General features: G+C 35.3%; 1 protein-coding gene across 1 annotated transcript in view; it reads right to left on the minus strand.

Moving 5' to 3' along the window:
• Positions 1 to 19,412, minus strand: part of LOC148954740 (glucose dehydrogenase [FAD, quinone]-like) — a 131,075-nt gene that overhangs the window by 95,375 nt on the left and 16,288 nt on the right. Inside the window, exons 2-3 of the mRNA XM_089086489.1 lie at positions 12,779 to 13,008; positions 7,494 to 7,654 (exon numbers count right to left, since the gene is read on the minus strand). Of these exons, the coding sequence (XP_088942615.1) occupies positions 7,494 to 7,654; positions 12,779 to 13,008 (391 nt within the window). The remainder of the gene's footprint in view (positions 1 to 7,493; positions 7,655 to 12,778; positions 13,009 to 19,412) is intronic.

The raw sequence follows: 19,412 nt of genomic DNA on the forward strand, positions 1-19,412 counted from the left end.
ATACAATAAAATATATTCCATTTTTTTTGCTTGGAATTAATGGAGAAGGATGGAAATCATCATGAATTTCTAAGCGAGTTGACTTAGTTCCGCAAGAAGCAGTCACTTAACTAACTAAAAGAAAAAAAAATTTACACTGTCGTTATTCAGCGGGTTGGAAATATGCTACGAACACAAGTTAAAAGGGTAACAAAAAAGTAAAAATAAAGTTTTTTAATTATTATTTAAATTTCATTATTTTAACCCTGGAAGAATAATGGATAAGTGCTCTTTTTGGTAATGCAGAACACGGGGTTTAACTCAATCTACGCAAGGTTGAGCGACAAGCTTGTCGATTTCCTTGTGAAAAATATCCAGCTGCTGAAACAACGATTGGATCGACTATGCATTATCAATACCTCTGGAGGATATTTATCCTTTGTCCTTTATATAACGTCATTTCAGACTTCCAGGATAGGGCATTATTAAATTTGATATCATCTGGCCTATTTCATAGGATTGAGAAATGAGCCGGGTGACATAAGCTTGATGATATAAGCCGGATACTTTGAAAGCCAACTAATGTAGGGGGAAAATACTAAACCGACCAAAACACCTTTGTTAGTTTAAGGAAGTGAATAGCGTCTTTTGATTTGCCACAGTGAATATGCGCTGGCTACTAACCGTTGTACGTATGCCGAGTAGTTTATTCACCTTCCAGAGTCATACAGTCTTAAAAATTAGGGCCGTTCTCATACTCATCTTTGTGCTAAGATCTTACATCTTTTGACAAAGAACGCTTAAAAGTGAAATCTTAGTACTAGGATCTTACACCTTATGGCGTTCTTTTGCAAACGTCATTCATCATTCTTCTCTGATCAGTGATCTTAGAACAATGATGAGTATATCATCAAAATTCTCTCATCATTGTTCTATACTGCAGAAAGATGGCGTCTTTCACACTTTCTGCTAACATCAGTGAGCTGTAAGATCTTAGAACAAAGATGAGTTGAAAGAAAGGAAATATTTGCAGAAAGATGTGAGATCTTAGATGTAAGATCTTAGTGCAAAAGAACGGGCCTATTATGTACACCAGGAGGCACACACCAAGTGTGGCAGAAATACACCACACATCGCACAAAGTATGCCATTCCGGGGGAAAAAGTGGCACTTTAAGATGTATACCCAGAGGTGTAGAGGTCATGTTCCCTCTTTCAGATGCAACGCTGTAGCGTTGCCTATAGTAAAGGCCATACGGCTCCAATTTTTTGTTTTTTTTTCCAGAAGCACTTCATATGGAAGGAGTCGTCGTAGAAACTCATCGTAGCCCCCTACTGAAAACTATATGCGTCTTGAACAGTCTTGGAAAGTATTAACAACATCAAATTGAATATTTGATGTATAATGATAATAATTGTTGAAAGATCCATCAGTTCAAGAATTTATTTCGCTGTAATTGTATTTTTATTTTCAATGCTGTAAGAACTGGCAAAGAAAGTATTTCTAATATAATCCGTTTTCAGTTAAGCGCCAATGACGCAGTAGGCTTTTGATTTTTATTTACAGATAGGAAAGGAGGCAGTATTCAATCACTTGTTTGTAGGGAAACTATATTCGTCTTTAACAACTTTAAAAAGAGCTAATAAATTAAACTGAATATTTGATGTATAATGATATTAATTGCTGAAAGCTCATCAGTTCAAAATATTATTATAATTTTAATGTTTATTTTCAGAGATAAGTAGAAAAGAAAATGTTTGTCAAAAAATTGGTTTTCAGTAAAGCGCAAAGACGCAGTAGGTTTTAGAATTTTACAGTGAGAGAGGGAGGTCATACCCAAACTCTTGTTTGTGGTGATTTTTGTTTGTTTCAAGCTTAATTTGCATATTCAATTTAAGTTTCACTCGTTTTAAGATTTATTTATTAATTTACATTAATATCTATTGTATGTTTGTTTGCATTGATTGTTTATTTAATTTCCGTTCGTTTTAGGTGTTATTTGTACTTAAATAGGAAAATATTTTTTTCGTCTTAAGCTTGATTTTATATTCAATCTAAGCATTACTCGCTTTAAGATCTATTTATTCATTTATATCATTACTTGTTGTATGTTTTTGCTATGATTGTTTATTTAATTTCTGTTCGTTTTGGGTTTCATTTATTCTTTAATAGTAATTTCTGGTCGTTTTGAGTTTGAATTTTAAAAGGTATTTGTATCTGCTGAGCATAAGTTTAAAATGGCCTTTACTTTTCTTTGAAAAACTGATTTTTTCGGAATTTTTTTTTTAATGAATAACATTCAAAGAAGCTTCTTTTGTAGCTGGTTTATTTTGAAAAGAGTAGGTCTCAACAAAAGGGTTGTTTATCAAAATTGACATTGAAAACCGATCCCTTGACAATTACATGACCATTACTGGAAAATCTCATCTAGCAACTGATCATAGCCTAGTTTACTGTTGCAAATTATCTGAGTTTAAAGTACACCGTGCAAAGGTCACACTGATGCAACAAGGGTTTAAAAATTGGATAAGAAACTTTTTGGGAACTTAGGAGTTTATCCTAGGAAAGCTCCAAATGTACGACACAAATGGCAAAAAGAGAAAAATCTCAAAACGGGCTAAATCACACTTTTTTGGAGTCTTGCCGTTCTACGGTTAGAACGGCAAAACACAAAACAAAAAAAAAATAACGGTTTGTTATGGAATAAAAGTTAAATGGCAAAAATAATATTGGATGGTAATTCTTAAATTCTTCAAGCACTATTCATTGGAAGAATCCTACTCTTAGGAGATGCTCGCACATCTTCCACCTCTGTGCACTCTGCTGGTAGGCAAATGAATGTAATATGCGAGGGATCACTCTCTCTCAAAACTCATGTAGACCAGGTAACAGATGAAAGAGTTGTGGAACTGTCCGGAGCGTTTTGGGGAGTGTACCTCGCGTTTTGAGGTCAGTGCCAAGCGTGGCAAAACTGTGCGGCAGACGGCGTTCCGAGATATACAGCAGATCGTGGGAAGTCAGTGCCCATTTGACTGCAACTGCATACTCAGTGTACTCCAGAGTGAGAGAGGAGCTATCACCTTTTCAGCTTTAATATTGCATGCTTAGCCCAAATACACTAATTCCAAATAAAAGGAGATTAAGGTATTTTGGAAGTTTTATATTGACATGAAGAGCCTCCTAAGAATAGTTCTGAAACATAGGCCTGAGTTACACTTTTCGAAGCTTCACTAAATTTTAGAATTGGATTCTTTTGAATTCAACTTTCAGGAGATTCTGCAGATATATTATTTCGTGTTTATTTGCCTCCTCGGGAGTTTTTATAACTCCAACCAAAGAAAATGGGAAGCTTTTAACATTTTAATCTTCGCCAATTTAACATGGGAAATAGGGATGAAAAATACTACCACCATTTTAAAGTGATTCGCTGGAAATTCATTCACTTGAATAGTTGGGTTCTTGGTGATTCACCATGGGAAGACAGGGATTAAAAAATATTAGTGCCAATTATAGTGCAGTCTCTGACTATGTCATTGAATCAACAGAGAATTTCAAAGAAAATTGAAAATATCATAAGCTTAATTTGCCTAAGTGAAAAACAGGATAAAGCTTAAGTGATAATTAGTCAAAATTTTTTATCTTCAACAGCTATTTAGATTAAAAACCCAGTTTGTACAAAGTAGGCCTAGATTAGCTTGAGTGAGTCCTGGGAGGCAAAGCTGGTTAGTTAACTTTTAGATGGTCTACCATGAGAAATATGCTTTCTTAAACCTTTTATGCAGTTTGTGAGTATCCGACAAAAAAAAAAAAATGTGCTGCTGTTTTGGGTCAAACAAAGCTAACAAGTAACAGAAGGCGTTTGTGATTTTTTTTCAACGGTAGCGCCATTTTTCGCTCTTGCAAGCCTCTCAGTCTTTCTCCCAAAACTGGAGGTGAGCCTCTCCTTTTCATCCATGGGTTTTGTCAGCTAATAAAGTAATAAGGGGCACTATCATGCTTAAACAAATCAAGTTTAAAAAACGATATTTTGCAACTGAAAGTAAGGAGTAATTATAAAACTAAAAATGAAGAGAAATCATTCCATATATGAAAGACCCCTTCCTCAACTATCACTCTTTATAATATTAAATAAAAAAAAACAAGTTTTTTAAACTGAAAGTAAGGAGCGACATTAAAACTTAAAACGAACAGAAATTATTCCGTATATGAAAGGGGCTGTCCCTCCTCAACGCCTCGCTCTTTACGCTAAATTTTATTATCGTTTTAAAAAATAGATTTGTGAGAAAGAGTCAAATCTTAGCCTAAAGAGCGAGGCGTTGAGGAGGGGAAAGCCCCTGTCATATACGGAATAATTTCTGTTCGTTTTAAGTTTTAATGTCGCTCCTAACTTTCAGTTTAAAAAACTTGTTTTTTTTATTTAATTTCTGATCGTTTTTTAGTTAATGCAGCTTTTATTTGTATAAAAATTTTACTTTTCTTTTGCTAAATGGATGTCTTTACAAATTAACTTACGTAACTAACTTCTATATTCGTATATTTTTCTTCTGGCAAAAAATACAAAGTTGCAGATTTTTGCAGATATGAGCTTGAAACCTATGTAATAGGGTTTTCTGATACGCTGAATCTGACGGTGTGATTTTCATTAAAATTCTTTCACTTGTAGGGGATGCTTCCCCCTCTTTAAAAAATCGAGTAAATTTTCTCAGGCTCGTAGCCTTTGATGAGTAATACTAAACTTAATAAAATTTATATATTTAGGATCAGCATTATAAACACATTCTTTTGATACATTTATTGACATCAAAATTTTGTTTTTGAAAGTTTCGATTACTATTGAGCCGTATCACTTGTTTTTTTATTGTTTTTTTATTACGTATATGTTATTACTTATATGAAGGGGTTCTCCCCTTAGTCAATACCACACTCTTTACGTTAAAAGTTAAAAAAAAATTTGATTCAGAAACCCCTGAATCACAAAGGCCGTTTAATTAGAAGAGAGAGCTCTTTTGAAAGCACTAAAAAAAACTGTAGCGTAAAGAGCGAGGTACTGACTTGGGGGAGAGCCCCCTCACATACGTTATAATTTCTGTTCGTTTTAAGTTCTAATATTCCTTCTTACATTTCAGTTGAAAAAACTTGTTTTTTTTTATTTAATTTCTGATCGTTTCTTAAATAATGCTTGGAAATCCGGCACCCCCTTCCTAGAACTGTCCCTTACCCCAAAGAAATATCCTCCACGGACATATTCTCCAGAGTAACCCCTCCTCTAGCCCCCCCTCCAGAAAAAATCCTTCCTGAAAATGGTTGTATACTTCCCAATAACCAATAAATAATGCTGGCAAGTCCGGCGCCCCCTTCATGGCAATTTCCCTTCCCCCATGAAAACTTCCTTCATGAACAGATCCTCCAACATAACCACCGACCCACCCTTCCCTCCCACTACCAGAAAAAAAGCTCCTGAAAACTTCTGTATACTTCCCAATAACCAATACTATATGTTAACATTTGGTAAAGTTTATAACTTTTAGCCCTCCCTCTGGGAACTTCGGGGGATTAAGTCATCCTAAAAGACATATTTATCATATTTTCGACCATGCTGAACAAAATGGCTATCTCAAAATTTTGATCGGGTGACTTTGGGAAAAAAATAAGCGTGGGAGGGGGCCTAGTTGCCCTCCATTTTTTTTGGTCACTTAAAAAGGGCACTAGAAGTTTTAATTTCCGTTCCGATGAGCCCTCCCACGATATTGTAGGACCACTGGGTCGATACGATCACTCCTGGGAAAAAAAAACAACAAAAAACAAAAAAACAAACAAACAAACAAACAAACAAATAAACACGCATCCGTGATCTTTCTTCTGGCAAAAAATGTAAAATTCCACATTTTTTAGATAGGAGCTTGAAACCTATACAGTAGGGTTCTCTAACATGCTGAATTTGATGGTGTGATTTTCATTAAGGTTCTATAACTTTTAGGGGGTCTTTCCCCCTTTTTTTAAAAATCAGCCAAATTTTCTCAGGCGCCTAACTTTTGATGGGTAAGATTAAACTTAATGATGGGTTGCACTAAACTTGATGAAAGTTATATATTTGAAATCAGCATTGAAATCTGATTCTTTTGATATATCTATTGGTATCAATAACCCGTTTTCTAGAGTTTCGGTTACCATTGAGCCGGGTCGCTCCTTACTTACAGTTCGTTACCACGAACTGTTTGAAAGTCTGACTCTTTGTCATAATTCTTTACGAAAGACTGCTCAAACACAGGGGTCATTGAATTCGAATTAGGAGTATTTTTAAAGAACCTTAAGAATTTAGCTTAAAGAGCGAGTATTGCGGAACGTGCAGCCCCCCTCATATATGGAATAATTTTGTGTTTTAGGTTTAAGTGCTGCTCCTTACTTTAAGTTAAAAAAAAACTTGTTGTTTTTTATATTTAATTTCTGGCCGTTTTCAAATCATACCAGGAGATCCCTTCCCTCTCCCGTGTAAAATTAACCCGAAAACTATTCTCCCCAAGAAAAATGATCCCCGTGGAAAATACTCTCTCCCGTAGAAAATTCTCCTCTGTAAAAAAATCTATATATTTCCCGATAACAAATACTATATGTGAACAATCAGGAAATAGATGAACAATGGGAAAATTGCGTAACTTATAGCCTTCTACTCATGGACTATGGGGGAATTACCATCCCCAGGGGCAGAGTTATGAGAGCTTTCAACTAGGCCTACACTGAAGCAAATGTATATTTCAAAACTTTGATCAGATATCTTTGGGGATAAAAGGGGAGTGAGGGGGGGGGTGGTTGGTACCAGTTGCACAATCTTTTTGGTCAATTAAAAAGGTCAGTAGAACTTTTGATTTCTGTTGGAATGACCCCTCTCCCAATCTTCTAGAACCAGTGGTTGGATACGATTACCCCTGGCAAAAAAACTAAATGAATAAAACACGCATCCGTGATCTTTTTACTGGCAAAAAGATAGGAGCTTGAAATTTCTAGAGTTCTCTGATATGCTGAATTTGATGGTGTAGTTTTCATAAAGATCGCTTGCTTTTGGAGGTGTTTCCTCCTTTTTCAAGAACCAGGTAAATTTTTAGGTAGCTTTTGATGGTAACATTAAATCTAAGGAATCTTATATACATATTTGGAACCAGCATAAACATCAGATGGTTTTTAAGTATAAATAGTTATCAAAATTACGTTTTTTAAGAGTTAATAGTTAGAAAGTTAGTTATATGTACCCACCCAGTCGCAAGTGTTTTTTGCACCTTTCTTGGGGCGGGCACTGGCAGTTTAGTGGGGTGTATTTTCATGTTTTAAAAAGAAAAGTGTACTGAACTGAACTGAACTGGGACACCTAATGAAATACATTTCAAAAGTTCAGAGAAGGGGGTTGTTTCTTCGATTTATTAATAAAAACCAAAAGATATTTCTTTCAAAATCTTGGGGGATAGTTACCCTCTCTAATAGGCACTCCTGTATCTTTAATTCCGCTTTTTATATTATTTTACCTTGAAATCCTAAGCAGGCAGTTGGTTGAGGTTCTGTTTTAAACTTCCAATCTATATCTGTCAGTTGTAAAAACGCAGCTATAACTGGTATGTCACTCAAGTCCGTTTCATCTCCTCCGGCTTCGAGTAACAAGACTCTCCAATCCTCTACCTCACTTAACCTAGAAAAAGATGCCATCAAACTTAAGACAGACAAAACCATCAACAATCGAACAAAAGCAAAACAAGCTAAACAAATCCCCCCCTTAGATAAGCAATTATTTTAAAAAGAAATAATTTATTTCATTGGTTGGGTAAATCTTGACAAATTGGCTAAAAAATAGACACCAAGAGGCTGTCATCCACTGGCGTGGGCTTGACTAAGGGTTTTCCCAAGAGAAAAAAAAGAGATCACCGGGATTGAAGTGTGCCATTGACAATGCCATTTGAAAGTTCTATATGGTACCATAAATGGAACTTTTGGGTGGCCTTTGTTTGGTGAAAATAATCCTAATCCAATTTGCGTTGTTTATAAGCGACATCACAAGTTCCTTATTTATTTTCCATGCTCTCAATAGAACAGAAAAATTATCGCCGAAATTTAGTGTCTTTAAAAAATCTTGTCTAAACTAAGATAGGCCTACATAATTAAAGCGGTGGCTGGCGTTTACCCCCCCCCCTCCCGGCGATTACACCCCGGAAAATACACCCCCTCCCCACTGAGGAAAATACCCCCCCCCCTCGGAAAATACCCCCCGTGGAAAAAAATCCGATACTTGTGTGTTATTCGCCGCTGACTCAAGATTACGATGTGTAAAACTCGAGAACAAACTGGTTTCTTCGTTACTTTAGAAACAAATTTTGGCTATATATTTGCACATTAGTGGGGGAGGGTAATGTAGGTACAATTATTCTGCATATTATGAAGTAAGAATTGTTTTCTGATTTCAAACTATCCAAATACTTCACACCCCGAAAAATACCCCCCCCCCCAAACTAAGTGCAAATCAGCAAAATCAGTGGCGTATAACACACAAGCATCGGATTTTTTCATGGAGAGAGAACTTTAATGCAAAGAGCGATGTCTTGAGGAGGAGGCAACCCCTTTCATATATGCAATAATTTCAGTTCATTTTAAGGTTTGATGTTGCTCCTCAGTTTCAGTTGAAAAACTTGTTATTTTTATTTAATTACTTACTGATAGTATTTGCCAACGGGAAACGTAAGTTTTTTAAAGAAAAGTAAAGAGCCTGATTAAACCAAAAATGAGCAGAAATAAAGTCAAATAATCTTCAAAGTAAAAACTATGGAGTATAAAATTTTTTAAAAAATACAAAATATTTTTTATATGAAAAACACTATTTCTGATGGAATGAGGTTATTGATTTTAATGCTCTTCATTGCGTTGCTTCATTAAAAGTAAATAAATCGCTTCAAACAGTTTTGTGGCATCGATGTTAAAAAAACATCGATGGAAAAAAATATAGGATCTAGTTAAACAAAAGATTGGAAACAATTGGAATAATTTTTACCCAGAATTATTAATAGATAAAAATGGTCCTGAATCAAAGGGAAATGGAGCTATTGCAGAATCTTTCAGTGCTCATTTTGCTAGAATTGGTTTTGAGGTTACCCGTTGTCTTGGCTCGACTTCAGCTCATTCATTTAAAGAATACCTTCGTCAATCAGAGGATACAAGTATGTTTTTGACCCCAGTTAGTCTTGATGAATTCCAAAAAAAACTTAGTAGATTTAAATAGAGGTAATTCATTAAGTTTGGATGGACTTTCAACTAATCTTTTGAAACACCTTGCATCTGTAATTCATACACCTCTTGTTTATATTTTTAATTTGTGTTTATCTTCTGGGGTATTCCCTACTAAATGGAAAATGGTGCCCGAGATTATCCCACGGTATTAAAAAAGGTGATAAAACTAACGTTGATAATTACCGACCTATTGCAATAGTTTCTCCTTCAGTCAAAGATTTTGGAAAAGTTATTTCACAAACTGCAATCTTTTAACCAAGAGGCCAAGTTTGGGTTTTGTACCAGGTCAGTTCTACTGAACAAGCAGTTGCAGCACTTTTTGCTTAAAACGAATGCATTCAGCTGAATAATGATAATTATGTAATCATGCATTTTCTACGATAGTAAAAAAAAACATTTGATACTCTAAATCATTCCATTTTGTTTGAAACACTGAATAACTCTGGAATTCGTGGAAAGACAGTTGGATTTAATAAACGTCATATCTACGTAATCGCGGATTCCAGGTAGACCTACGAGGCCATCTGTCTCAGCCTTACTCCCTGGATGATATTGGAGTGCCCCAGGGGTCTATACTTGGACCGTTACTATTTTTATATATATAAATGATCTCCCTAATTGTCTATCCTATAAGGATAGCCTAGCACTTATGTATGCAGATGATACTGTGGTATCTGTTGAAGCTAAAATCCCTACATTATTGATCGAGAACATGGGGTCTGAAATGAATTCAGTTATCCAGTGGTTTTCTTGTAAACGTCTAGTTCTCAATTTGTCTATGGGAGATCTAAGCAAGGAGTTGCTAAGGTTGGGATTGATGAATTAGTTGTTTCTAGGTGTAAAATCAGAAGGGTTAAGACATATAGATATTTGGGGATTATTCTTGATGAGCTTTTATGTTTCCGTAGTCATCTGACCATCTCCGTATAAAATTAGCCTAAAATTTAGGATGTTTACATCGGTTAAAGTATGTTTTTTCCTTTTTCAATTATAAAAATTCTTTATCATCCTGTAATAGAATCATACCTTTGATATTGTCCCATTATTTACCTAAATACATTACCTAATCATTTTAAACACCTCCAGACATTGCAAAACAAAGCAGTAAGAATCTTTGGTACTTTACTTCATCGTCGAGGACGACTTAAAAATCTTTCTAAAACAAAAATTTTATTTTTATTTCTTTATATATTAAATCTTAATCAACTTAGGGAATTGCAATTATCGCTCTGGCATTATCATATTCAGTCTCCAGCGAGTTATTTTTATGAATCAGAAATTCTTGTTCCCCCTCCGTATTTGCTCACTCGCTTCTTCGTCGGCTCGTTTTGGAGCGTATAGAATCCCTTTGATTATTTGTGAAAGAGATAAATTTTCAATAAGATACCAAATCCCTTCTATAGCAAATAGGCTAAAATTAAATAGTAAATTCAAAAATCTTAATCTCAGCCGATAACTTTTAAAGACTAGATTAGTAGAATAGATTATTAACCTTTGATGACGGGGTGATTCTTCCTGATAATTTGTTTCTTAGCATTATTTTTAGATTTTGCCGTGCTGGGGTAGCCTCCTTTGTCCTTCTCCTTCTATATGTTATGATGTTTTTTTTGGTTTATCTTCTTTATCTTTATTTTTGGTGTACTTGAACTAATTGTAATAATTGTTAGCCTTCCTTTCGAGCTTAGCTCCCTGTTGACTTTATTTAATTATTTGTGTTGTTTGTATTTGTATGAAATACAATTTATCTATCTATCTATGTTTCTTCTCTGTCTGACACAGCTAAGGAATGATAGATACTTGCGACATGGCGTGGTAGAGGGGTTGTTTGCCCTCCGATCATTTTTGACCCATAAATAGAGCACTAAAACTTTTAATTTCCAATCAAATGCACCCCCTTCTGAAGTTTATACGACTAGACCACGCCATCGAAGTGAAGTGACTCTGGGAAAAAATAACACACTGAGACTTCATGGCTCTTTACGAGTCAAATATCAAACTTAATAGAATCTCATAATACATCATATCTAAAAACTCAAGAGCTTGCTGCTGCAGCTCCTCTGTGCGGTACAATGGTTAAAAGCATCTTTTTTTATACAAGTTGGGTTTTTGAACGGTACCAAATGATACTCTTTGGTCGAAAAAGAACCCCGCTTGGCCAACAAAATTTTGTAACCTTGGGTACTAAATAGACCATTCAGGGTATTGGGAAGCCCTAAACTGTCATCAGACCGGTAAATCAAAGTTCAATTTACTAGATTTCTTGTCTTCTTTGCTTAGTCATGGTTGCACCGCAAGTTTAACTAATTGCAAATCCAGTTATTTATTCTCATGACAGCATACAGCAGCTGGCAAGGCAAGTATTAATTTGAATCATTGACTTAGAAGTTGTTTGAAGTCAAGTTGGTAAAAAACCATAATCTATTGATTTCGAAATTTACGACACAATATCATAGGCAACGCAATTGTGCCTAAGTAAATAGCGATGTTGCATAAAAGGGTAACTTCGTTGCATGGAAGATCTCAAATTAAGAGAAAAGAATTTAAGAAGGAGGTTTAGAAGACCTTAAGAAGAAAAAAAATAAGAAAATAATCATATCTTCAAAACTCAAGAATAAGAAGTTTTAAAGTTATTTTAATTCAAACGGATAAAAAATAAAACCCTTTGATTCCAAGACTTATGATACAATAGGCCTATCGCATAACAAGATAACCAAAAAATTCTAGAAAACGCAGTTTCATGGACTATCTCGAGCTGAGCCGTATCCAGGATTTTTTTTTTTTTGGGGGGGGGGCGTGTTGGAGGGGGGTTAAAATCTTAATATTAAATATTAAAAAAGCATCCAAAATTTGTTTATATGCATTTTGTCACAATTTTTACGAGTTTGACAAACATTTCAAAGGGTGGCGGTTCAAACCGTTACCCCTGGATACGGCTTTAGTCGCGATTCTATCAGAGCACAATTGTATTACCAACCCTACTATCTAGTAGTAAAATCTAGTGCCACCACAGCTCAATCCAGAAATGGATTGGGTTCAATTCCTGAAATGTATCCAAAATCAATGTCAACTCTAAGAATGGCACCAAAAAGTGTCATTTTTTGTATCATATGGCACCTCACGCTGGTGTTATCAAGAGGATCTCATAAAATAAGCACATAGACAGGACCACTGACTTTCAAATGAGCTATTAAACATCTCTATGTTTTTGCCGTCCATGTTTATATGATTTTCTTGAAGGAAACAATTTTCTACCCAGTTTTAAATTCACTTTTTATATACTTCCCTGTACTCTCCCATCCAAATCTGTACTAGCCCCTAAAAGGTTGGTATTGTTATATATAATTGTAACACTCTTTACTAGATCCTCTAGGAAATTCCATCTTTTCTGCGTCCATGTTTACTCGATATTGCTGAAGTGCAATAATTTTTCATCCTAACAGTCTTATTTATTTATCTTTTAAACATTTACATAGTCCTTCTGGGCTATCATGACATTCATGTTAAAAAGACACAGCTAATGAAGAGATTTAGTTTTTACCTGTTTGCCACCACTGCTCCTGCTGACCCGGCACCAACCACTACAAAGTCATAATATTTATATATCTTTTTAACATCCTTTACTCTTCCCTCTGGATCACTACCGAAGCCACGAAAGAAATGTGATGCTGCCATTAATAGGGGGAGAAACGAGACAGCAAGTCCTGCTATTGTGTTAGGTGTTCCTGCTCCTGCAGCAGCAAACCCAAGTGGTGCAGCGAAGGCTGACATCTAGAAAGAAATTAAAAATTATTCACAGGAGTATCAATAAACACAAATTGCTATCTCGTATAAATCAATATAAATTGAATTTTGAATCAAAATCAAGTTACTGGCATCAAGCCATGGCTAATTGGAGAAAAAGCCAAGACAGATAGTCTGAGTGAGAGGCAAATCTGGCATAAGCCTTTTTTAAGATTGTATAAAAATGATGTCATTTCACTTGTTGATTGATTAGTCTATCATTCATTCATCCATTCCATGCCAATGCAACAGCTAATATAGCTAACTTGAGCCACTCTTATGGCGAATGGGTAAAAACAATAAACCCATTGGTAAAAACAATGGGTAAAAACAATAACTAACAATAACAATAATAATTTTCTAAAAACAATAACTTTGTAAAAATTTATTTTACAATAATTTTGTAAAAACAATAACTACCAGTTAAATTACAAGTCAGTGCACGTTTAAGACTTTTATTGCGCAAAAGAAACTCTGCTATCAAACAGTTCGTGGTAACAAACTGTTTGAAACAAGCGACGCGGCTCAATAGTAACCGAAACTCTTAAAAACAGCGTTTTGATATCAATAGATAGCCTATTAAAAAAAAATTAGACTTTTTTATGCTGATTCCAAATAAGGTCCATTAAGGATAGTGTTACCAATCAAAAGCTAAGAGCGTGAGAAAAATTGCCTGGTTTTCTAAAAAAGGGGTAAAAGCCCCAGCAAAGTAAAACAAAATCTTAATAAAATCGCACCGTCAAATTCAGCGCATCAGAGAAACCCACTGTAGAAGTTTCAAGCTCCCACCAGCAAAAATATGGAATTTTGTATTTTTGCCAGAAGAAAGATCACGGATGCGTGTTTATTTGTTTCTTGTTGTTTTTTTTTTCACAGGGGTGATCGTTTCGAACCAATGGTGCTTGAACATTGGGAGAGGGCACATTTGAAGAGATATTAAAAGTTCTAGTGCCCTTTTTAACTTAACAAAAATATTGGAGGGCAATTAGCCCACCCCCTTTTTGCCCAAACACGTCTGATTAAAATTTTGAAATATCCGCTTTTGTTCAGCATAGTGGAAAGATCCAATGACTATTCCTTTGGGGAAACATGAACCCCAATAGCCCCTGGGGAAATTGTGAAGTGTTAATTTATCATTTACTGAAAGAAGTGTTAATTTGTGTGGTAAGTTTGATTGAAGGCCTTTGCGTACTTGTTGTTATATATTTTAAAAAAATTTTTTGACCTATTGATTAGCGGTTATTTTTTTTCTTTTTTTTTTTACTCTTCGTATTCGGAGGAAATAAAAAGTTTGAATTGAATTGAATTGAAAGGGCTGTAGGTTCTGAAATTTACCCATTATTTATGAATAGTATTTGTTATTGGGAAGTATTACAGACATTTTTGGGGGGAGGGAGTTTTAGTTTGGGGTGGGTTTCCATAGAGAAAATTTTCCTGGGGTAGTTTCCGGGGGTTAACTTTCGAGGGAAAGAGTTGCTTCTTACTTTTAGTTGAAAAAACTTGTTTTTCTATTTCATTTTAACTTAAGACTGATAACAAGGCCATCAATTATCGTGCTTTTCCATAAGACGATAGGCAGTAGAGAAATAGGTCAGGGATCTCAATTGGGGATGAGAGGGAAAAAAGGGGAAGGGTCCCCTCCAGATTCCCTCGTAGGGTTTAAAAGTATGTTTTGTTGTATTTTTATTGAAAAATATCATTAAAAAAATCCAACAAGATACTGAAAAGCATATTCTGCCTTCCCACACACATTGTTTTGAACTGAAACCCCTGAAGATAACCAATATTGAATTGATGTAAAGCTCTTTCAGAAACTTGAAAAAGGAAAAAAAGAGAAAAACTTTGCTCCCTTGCCCTTCTTAAAAAAAGAGTATAATCTGTAAGCACTTCTGGATTTATATGAAGTTGTCCCTTTCCATAACTGGATCATTCAAGTACCAATGGAAATAAAAAGGAAATTTCATCGTTTAAATTGGTTAATTGGAAGCTCGACTCTGTAGAAAATTAGTGGAAACCATAGAAAAGTTAAGTGGAAGTACGCAACTTTATATAGAAATTTAGAAGAAAAAAACCTTCTGGATTCATGCTTTAAGAGGAAAGACCTCCATGTCCAGTTTTAACTTGTGGTACTAGCAGGCGTAAAATTAAAAACGAAAACATAGACTAAATGGCCTTTATTCATATTTCTGAATACTTTTGTGAAAGTAAACTAAATCATAAAAATTTCTCTCCAAATAAAATTTAAATACTACAAAATTATATACCAATTTGACTGTAAAAATTAAAATTTATTTAAACAAAGCCATGTTCTTCGTATCGATGAGTTGTTAAGGAAAGTGAGAGTCAGCATGAAGTATTGCCTCAAATTGGCCGGCCTTCAAATATTAAATTCGTGACTACTCCTGAAAAGTAGAACTGGGGTTCTCAACCTGTTTTCATCGCACACCCCAAAAATGAGCAATACCGGAAAATTCTACTACGATGGTCAATAGGCTATCAAGACGTTCGCTTTCCAAGTGGTATTAGTCAGAAAAACAGGGAGGGTTGGCCGGATTTCAGTGGAGCATGCCCCCTTTGTGGGTTACCTCGTGAGAAACATTTTCAGACAAGAAAACTAAGCATCATAATAGAAGTAGCACCACAAAGAAGTAGCAGTAGCATCATCACCAGTAACACATATAAGCACCCCAAAGAAGTAGAACAGACAAGGCAGCGATGGCTCACCTACTTTCAAAAATCATTATATAACTTATGGTACATGCCACGCTTAGCACAGGGTGTGATAGAAGTATGCCTGCACATGCGTGGGAATACCACAATTGGTGGAGCAAGTGGCGTTCGGAGATATACACCAGTCGACGGCCTAATTAAACCAAAAAGAAACGTTTTAAGATAAGAAATCCCAGTATCATCACGAGTAACCGCGACGAGGAGCGACAGGTATACTTTTCCCTCCTTAGAGGTTAATGAATGAAATAAATCGCTAGATACGTTTGTCATGAAGTTTCTAAGAAAAATTACCTGGTGATAATAGTGATTAGTCATACGACCTATTTTGTCCTAGTAGCCCAGGACCAGAAATATAATTCTTATGGTAAAATAAATCACTTTTGATACGCGCTGCCCTTTCCTGAAAATATTTTCTTAGGCGTCTATGGGTGTCTGTAATTTGTTTTACTAGACTTCCTTAAACAACAGATTAAATAAAAGATTGAAAGGCCGAGTTTATTTTTTACAGTTACATTATGGCTAATTTTAGGTTAAATGAGGATTGATTTGGAATGAAAAACCTTTTTTTTTAATAACTGATGGCTTTGCACCATTTTATTACAGTCCAATAATTATAAGCCTTATGACTGAAATAACCCATAAACGTCAATTTTGCTACCTAGCCTCAGAAATAAGCAGAGCTGATTGAACTGGAATTTATATAGTTAAAAGGGCTGTACATGGCTTAAGTTATGATATTTTAATATCTTGGATAAGAGCTATGAATAATATCGTAACAGCTATTATGATGTTGGTTGGTTCTATCTGACAATATACATAATTCTGTTTCGACGGTAGGAATTCACTTATAGTAATAATAATATAATTTTTTTTTATTATTATTTTTCTTTTTGAGTCTATTTAATATAATTAATAAATTTAGTTTATTTAATCTAATTTTTTCTATAGTTTCCAGTTTATCTATGTTTTCTTTTCTTCTCCTTCATATGTGAGTAAGTGATCATTTTAAATTTTCTTTTGTTTTTTATCTCTGAGTATGTAATTCATATGTCGTCCCTCTTTGTACAGGCCAATGAGCCTTTGAGGGATTAATAACTTGTAATATTGTATGTGTATTTAATGAAGAATAAAACTTATCTTATCTTATCTTATCTTATCTTTAGGACATGAAGATACCCATTAAACAATCTGTCGACTAGAACCACAGTATATAAATTATAGGTTTATACTGTGTATAAACTATATTTTTATACTGTGACTAGAACCCGTAATCTAGTGGATGCACACCCCTCTTGTTCCTCTATCAGCTACACCTGTGTTGTGACTGATTTCATCATTTTAAACGCCTTGCTTACATATATGGTAGAGGGCTTGAGTTCCATTCTTTTAGTCACACCATGACTTATTTTTGGTTAAAGGAGGTGGATTTGCTGCTTTTTGGGGGATAACGTTCACAGATAGTCTGCCCCCCAAAGTGGCTACGCACTAGGCCATCTAAATATTCATAGCCAATTCTAGGAGAGCCAGAAATAGGGTTAGATCGTGCTCGTATAGAGGAGTTTACAAACCAATTTGGTGTGCTTTTTACTAAAGGTTGTGTTTGTTTTCTGTGGGCTAACTAGGTGTAAGGAAAGCCTAGCTTACTTTTTAATATAAATTTATACTATAATCTCGGTAATTTTCTTATCCCTCGTATCCTTATTTCTAATATGAATTTAAATTGTAATATTGTTTTTTTCAGCCCCTCGTATCCTTATTGTTTAATATGAATGTTTAGTATAGCGGAGTGCCATTGGTTATACTAAACATGACACACTCCGCACCTCACATAGGCGCACTTCCAGGCCCTCCCTCCTTGCATCACTTTCGGTTCGCTTCTCTCATGTGTGATACATGTGATACGTGTGATGTGTGACACGCGTAACACAGTCTGTATGACTTTGAAAGCTGGAAACCCTTCAAAATTTTTATAGAAAATTTAGATAGCAGAAAATTTACGTCTCAGTAAGCTACTTTATATGTAAGTAGATTGTACAAAAAGCAACGTGTACATCTTAATGATTGTATTCAGAAAATCTGGGTTCGTTGTCGTAAAGGTAAGATAAATTACTTATTGTAAGTTTCTTTTTTTTAAGCCTAAGTGTACCCTTAAGGAGGAAAATTATACCTAATCTTCACACTTTTTGACAGGCTAAATAGACAAAAAGAATTCAACCGAAGAGTTGCATACTGGGCTGATCAGTGTACATCACTAGATGACGGATGCAGGACGAAACACATGGGGCTAGAAGTCGTGAGAGGTGTAAGAGGTTGGAAACAAAAGAGGCGTAAGACGTTAGAGGCACGAGTGGCGTAGTAAGGTGACTAACTAACGGTGCATGACCTACAGCGGGGGCCATGGCGTTTTTTAATGCAGGTTATATATATGTGATGATCAGAATACTTTTTTTAGGGCTAGTGGGATGTTGCGTTATAAAGTACAATATAAGACCTAATTCTTTGAATAAATACAGGTAAAAGTCCCTCGCTTCCTTATCTGTGCACAGGCAGATCGTCATGGACGCTGATATGCGGCAGTATGATTCATGATAGCTCATAAGCCACCTAAAGATAGCTCCATGCAGAAAATTATCCAACACCCATTTTATTTAGAGATCCTTCCTTGTCTCCCCTATCAAAGATTAAATAAAAAAAACAAGTTTTTTTCAACTGAAAGTAAAGAGCGAAATTAAAATTTAAAACGAACAGATATTATTACGTATATGAGGGGATTCGCCCCCTAATCAATACCTCGCTCTTTACGCTAAAGTTCGAATTTTGTTCGAATCCCAAATTCCTGAATCACACAAGCTGGTTAATTATAATAGATAGCTCTTTTGACCGTACAAAAAAAAACTTTAGCGTAAAGAGTGAGCTATTAACTAGGGGGTGAACTCCCTCATATACGTAATAATTTCTGTTCGGTATAAGTTTTAATGTTGCGCCTTGCTTTCAGTTGAAATAACTTGTTTTTTTATTTAATTTCTGATCGGTTTTTAAATAATGCTGGGAAATCCGGCGCCCCTTCATTGGAATGTCCCTTCCCCCAATGAAAAATCCTCCTTGGAAAGATCTTCCCACGTAACACCCTCCTCTGACAACCGCCCACCAGAAAAATCCTTCTGGAAACATCTGTATGCTTCCCAGTAATGAATACCATATGTAAATAACGGACTAGGTTTACAACTTGCAGACCGCTTTCCGTGGACTTTGGGGGATTAAGTCATCCTCAAGGATATACTAATTAGATACTCAACTTTACTGAACAAAATGACTGTCTTAAAATTTTGATTGGGTGACTTTGGAAAAATTGAGCGAGGGAGGGGGCCAAGTTGCCCTCCAGTTTTTTTGGTCACCTAAAAAGGGCACTAGAAGTTTTAAATTTCCATTCAAATGAGCCCTCTCATGATATTCTAGGACTACCGGATCCATACGATCACCCCTGGAAAAAAAAAAATAATAATAAACACGCATCCGATCTTCCTTCTGGAAAAAATACAAAATTCCACATTTTCGCAGATAGGAGCTTGAAACATCTACAGTAGGGTTTCTGTTACGCTGAATCCGATGGTTTGATTTTTGTTAAGATCACTTTTAGGGTGTGTTTCCTCCTTTTTTTCGAA

The sequence above is a fragment of the Artemia sp. Qi Xiang Cuo genome, chromosome 3, assembly GCF_049724085.1.
Source record: "Artemia sp. Qi Xiang Cuo chromosome 3, ASM4972408v1, whole genome shotgun sequence".
Classification (NCBI taxonomy): domain Eukaryota; kingdom Metazoa; phylum Arthropoda; class Branchiopoda; order Anostraca; family Artemiidae; genus Artemia; species Artemia sp. Qi Xiang Cuo.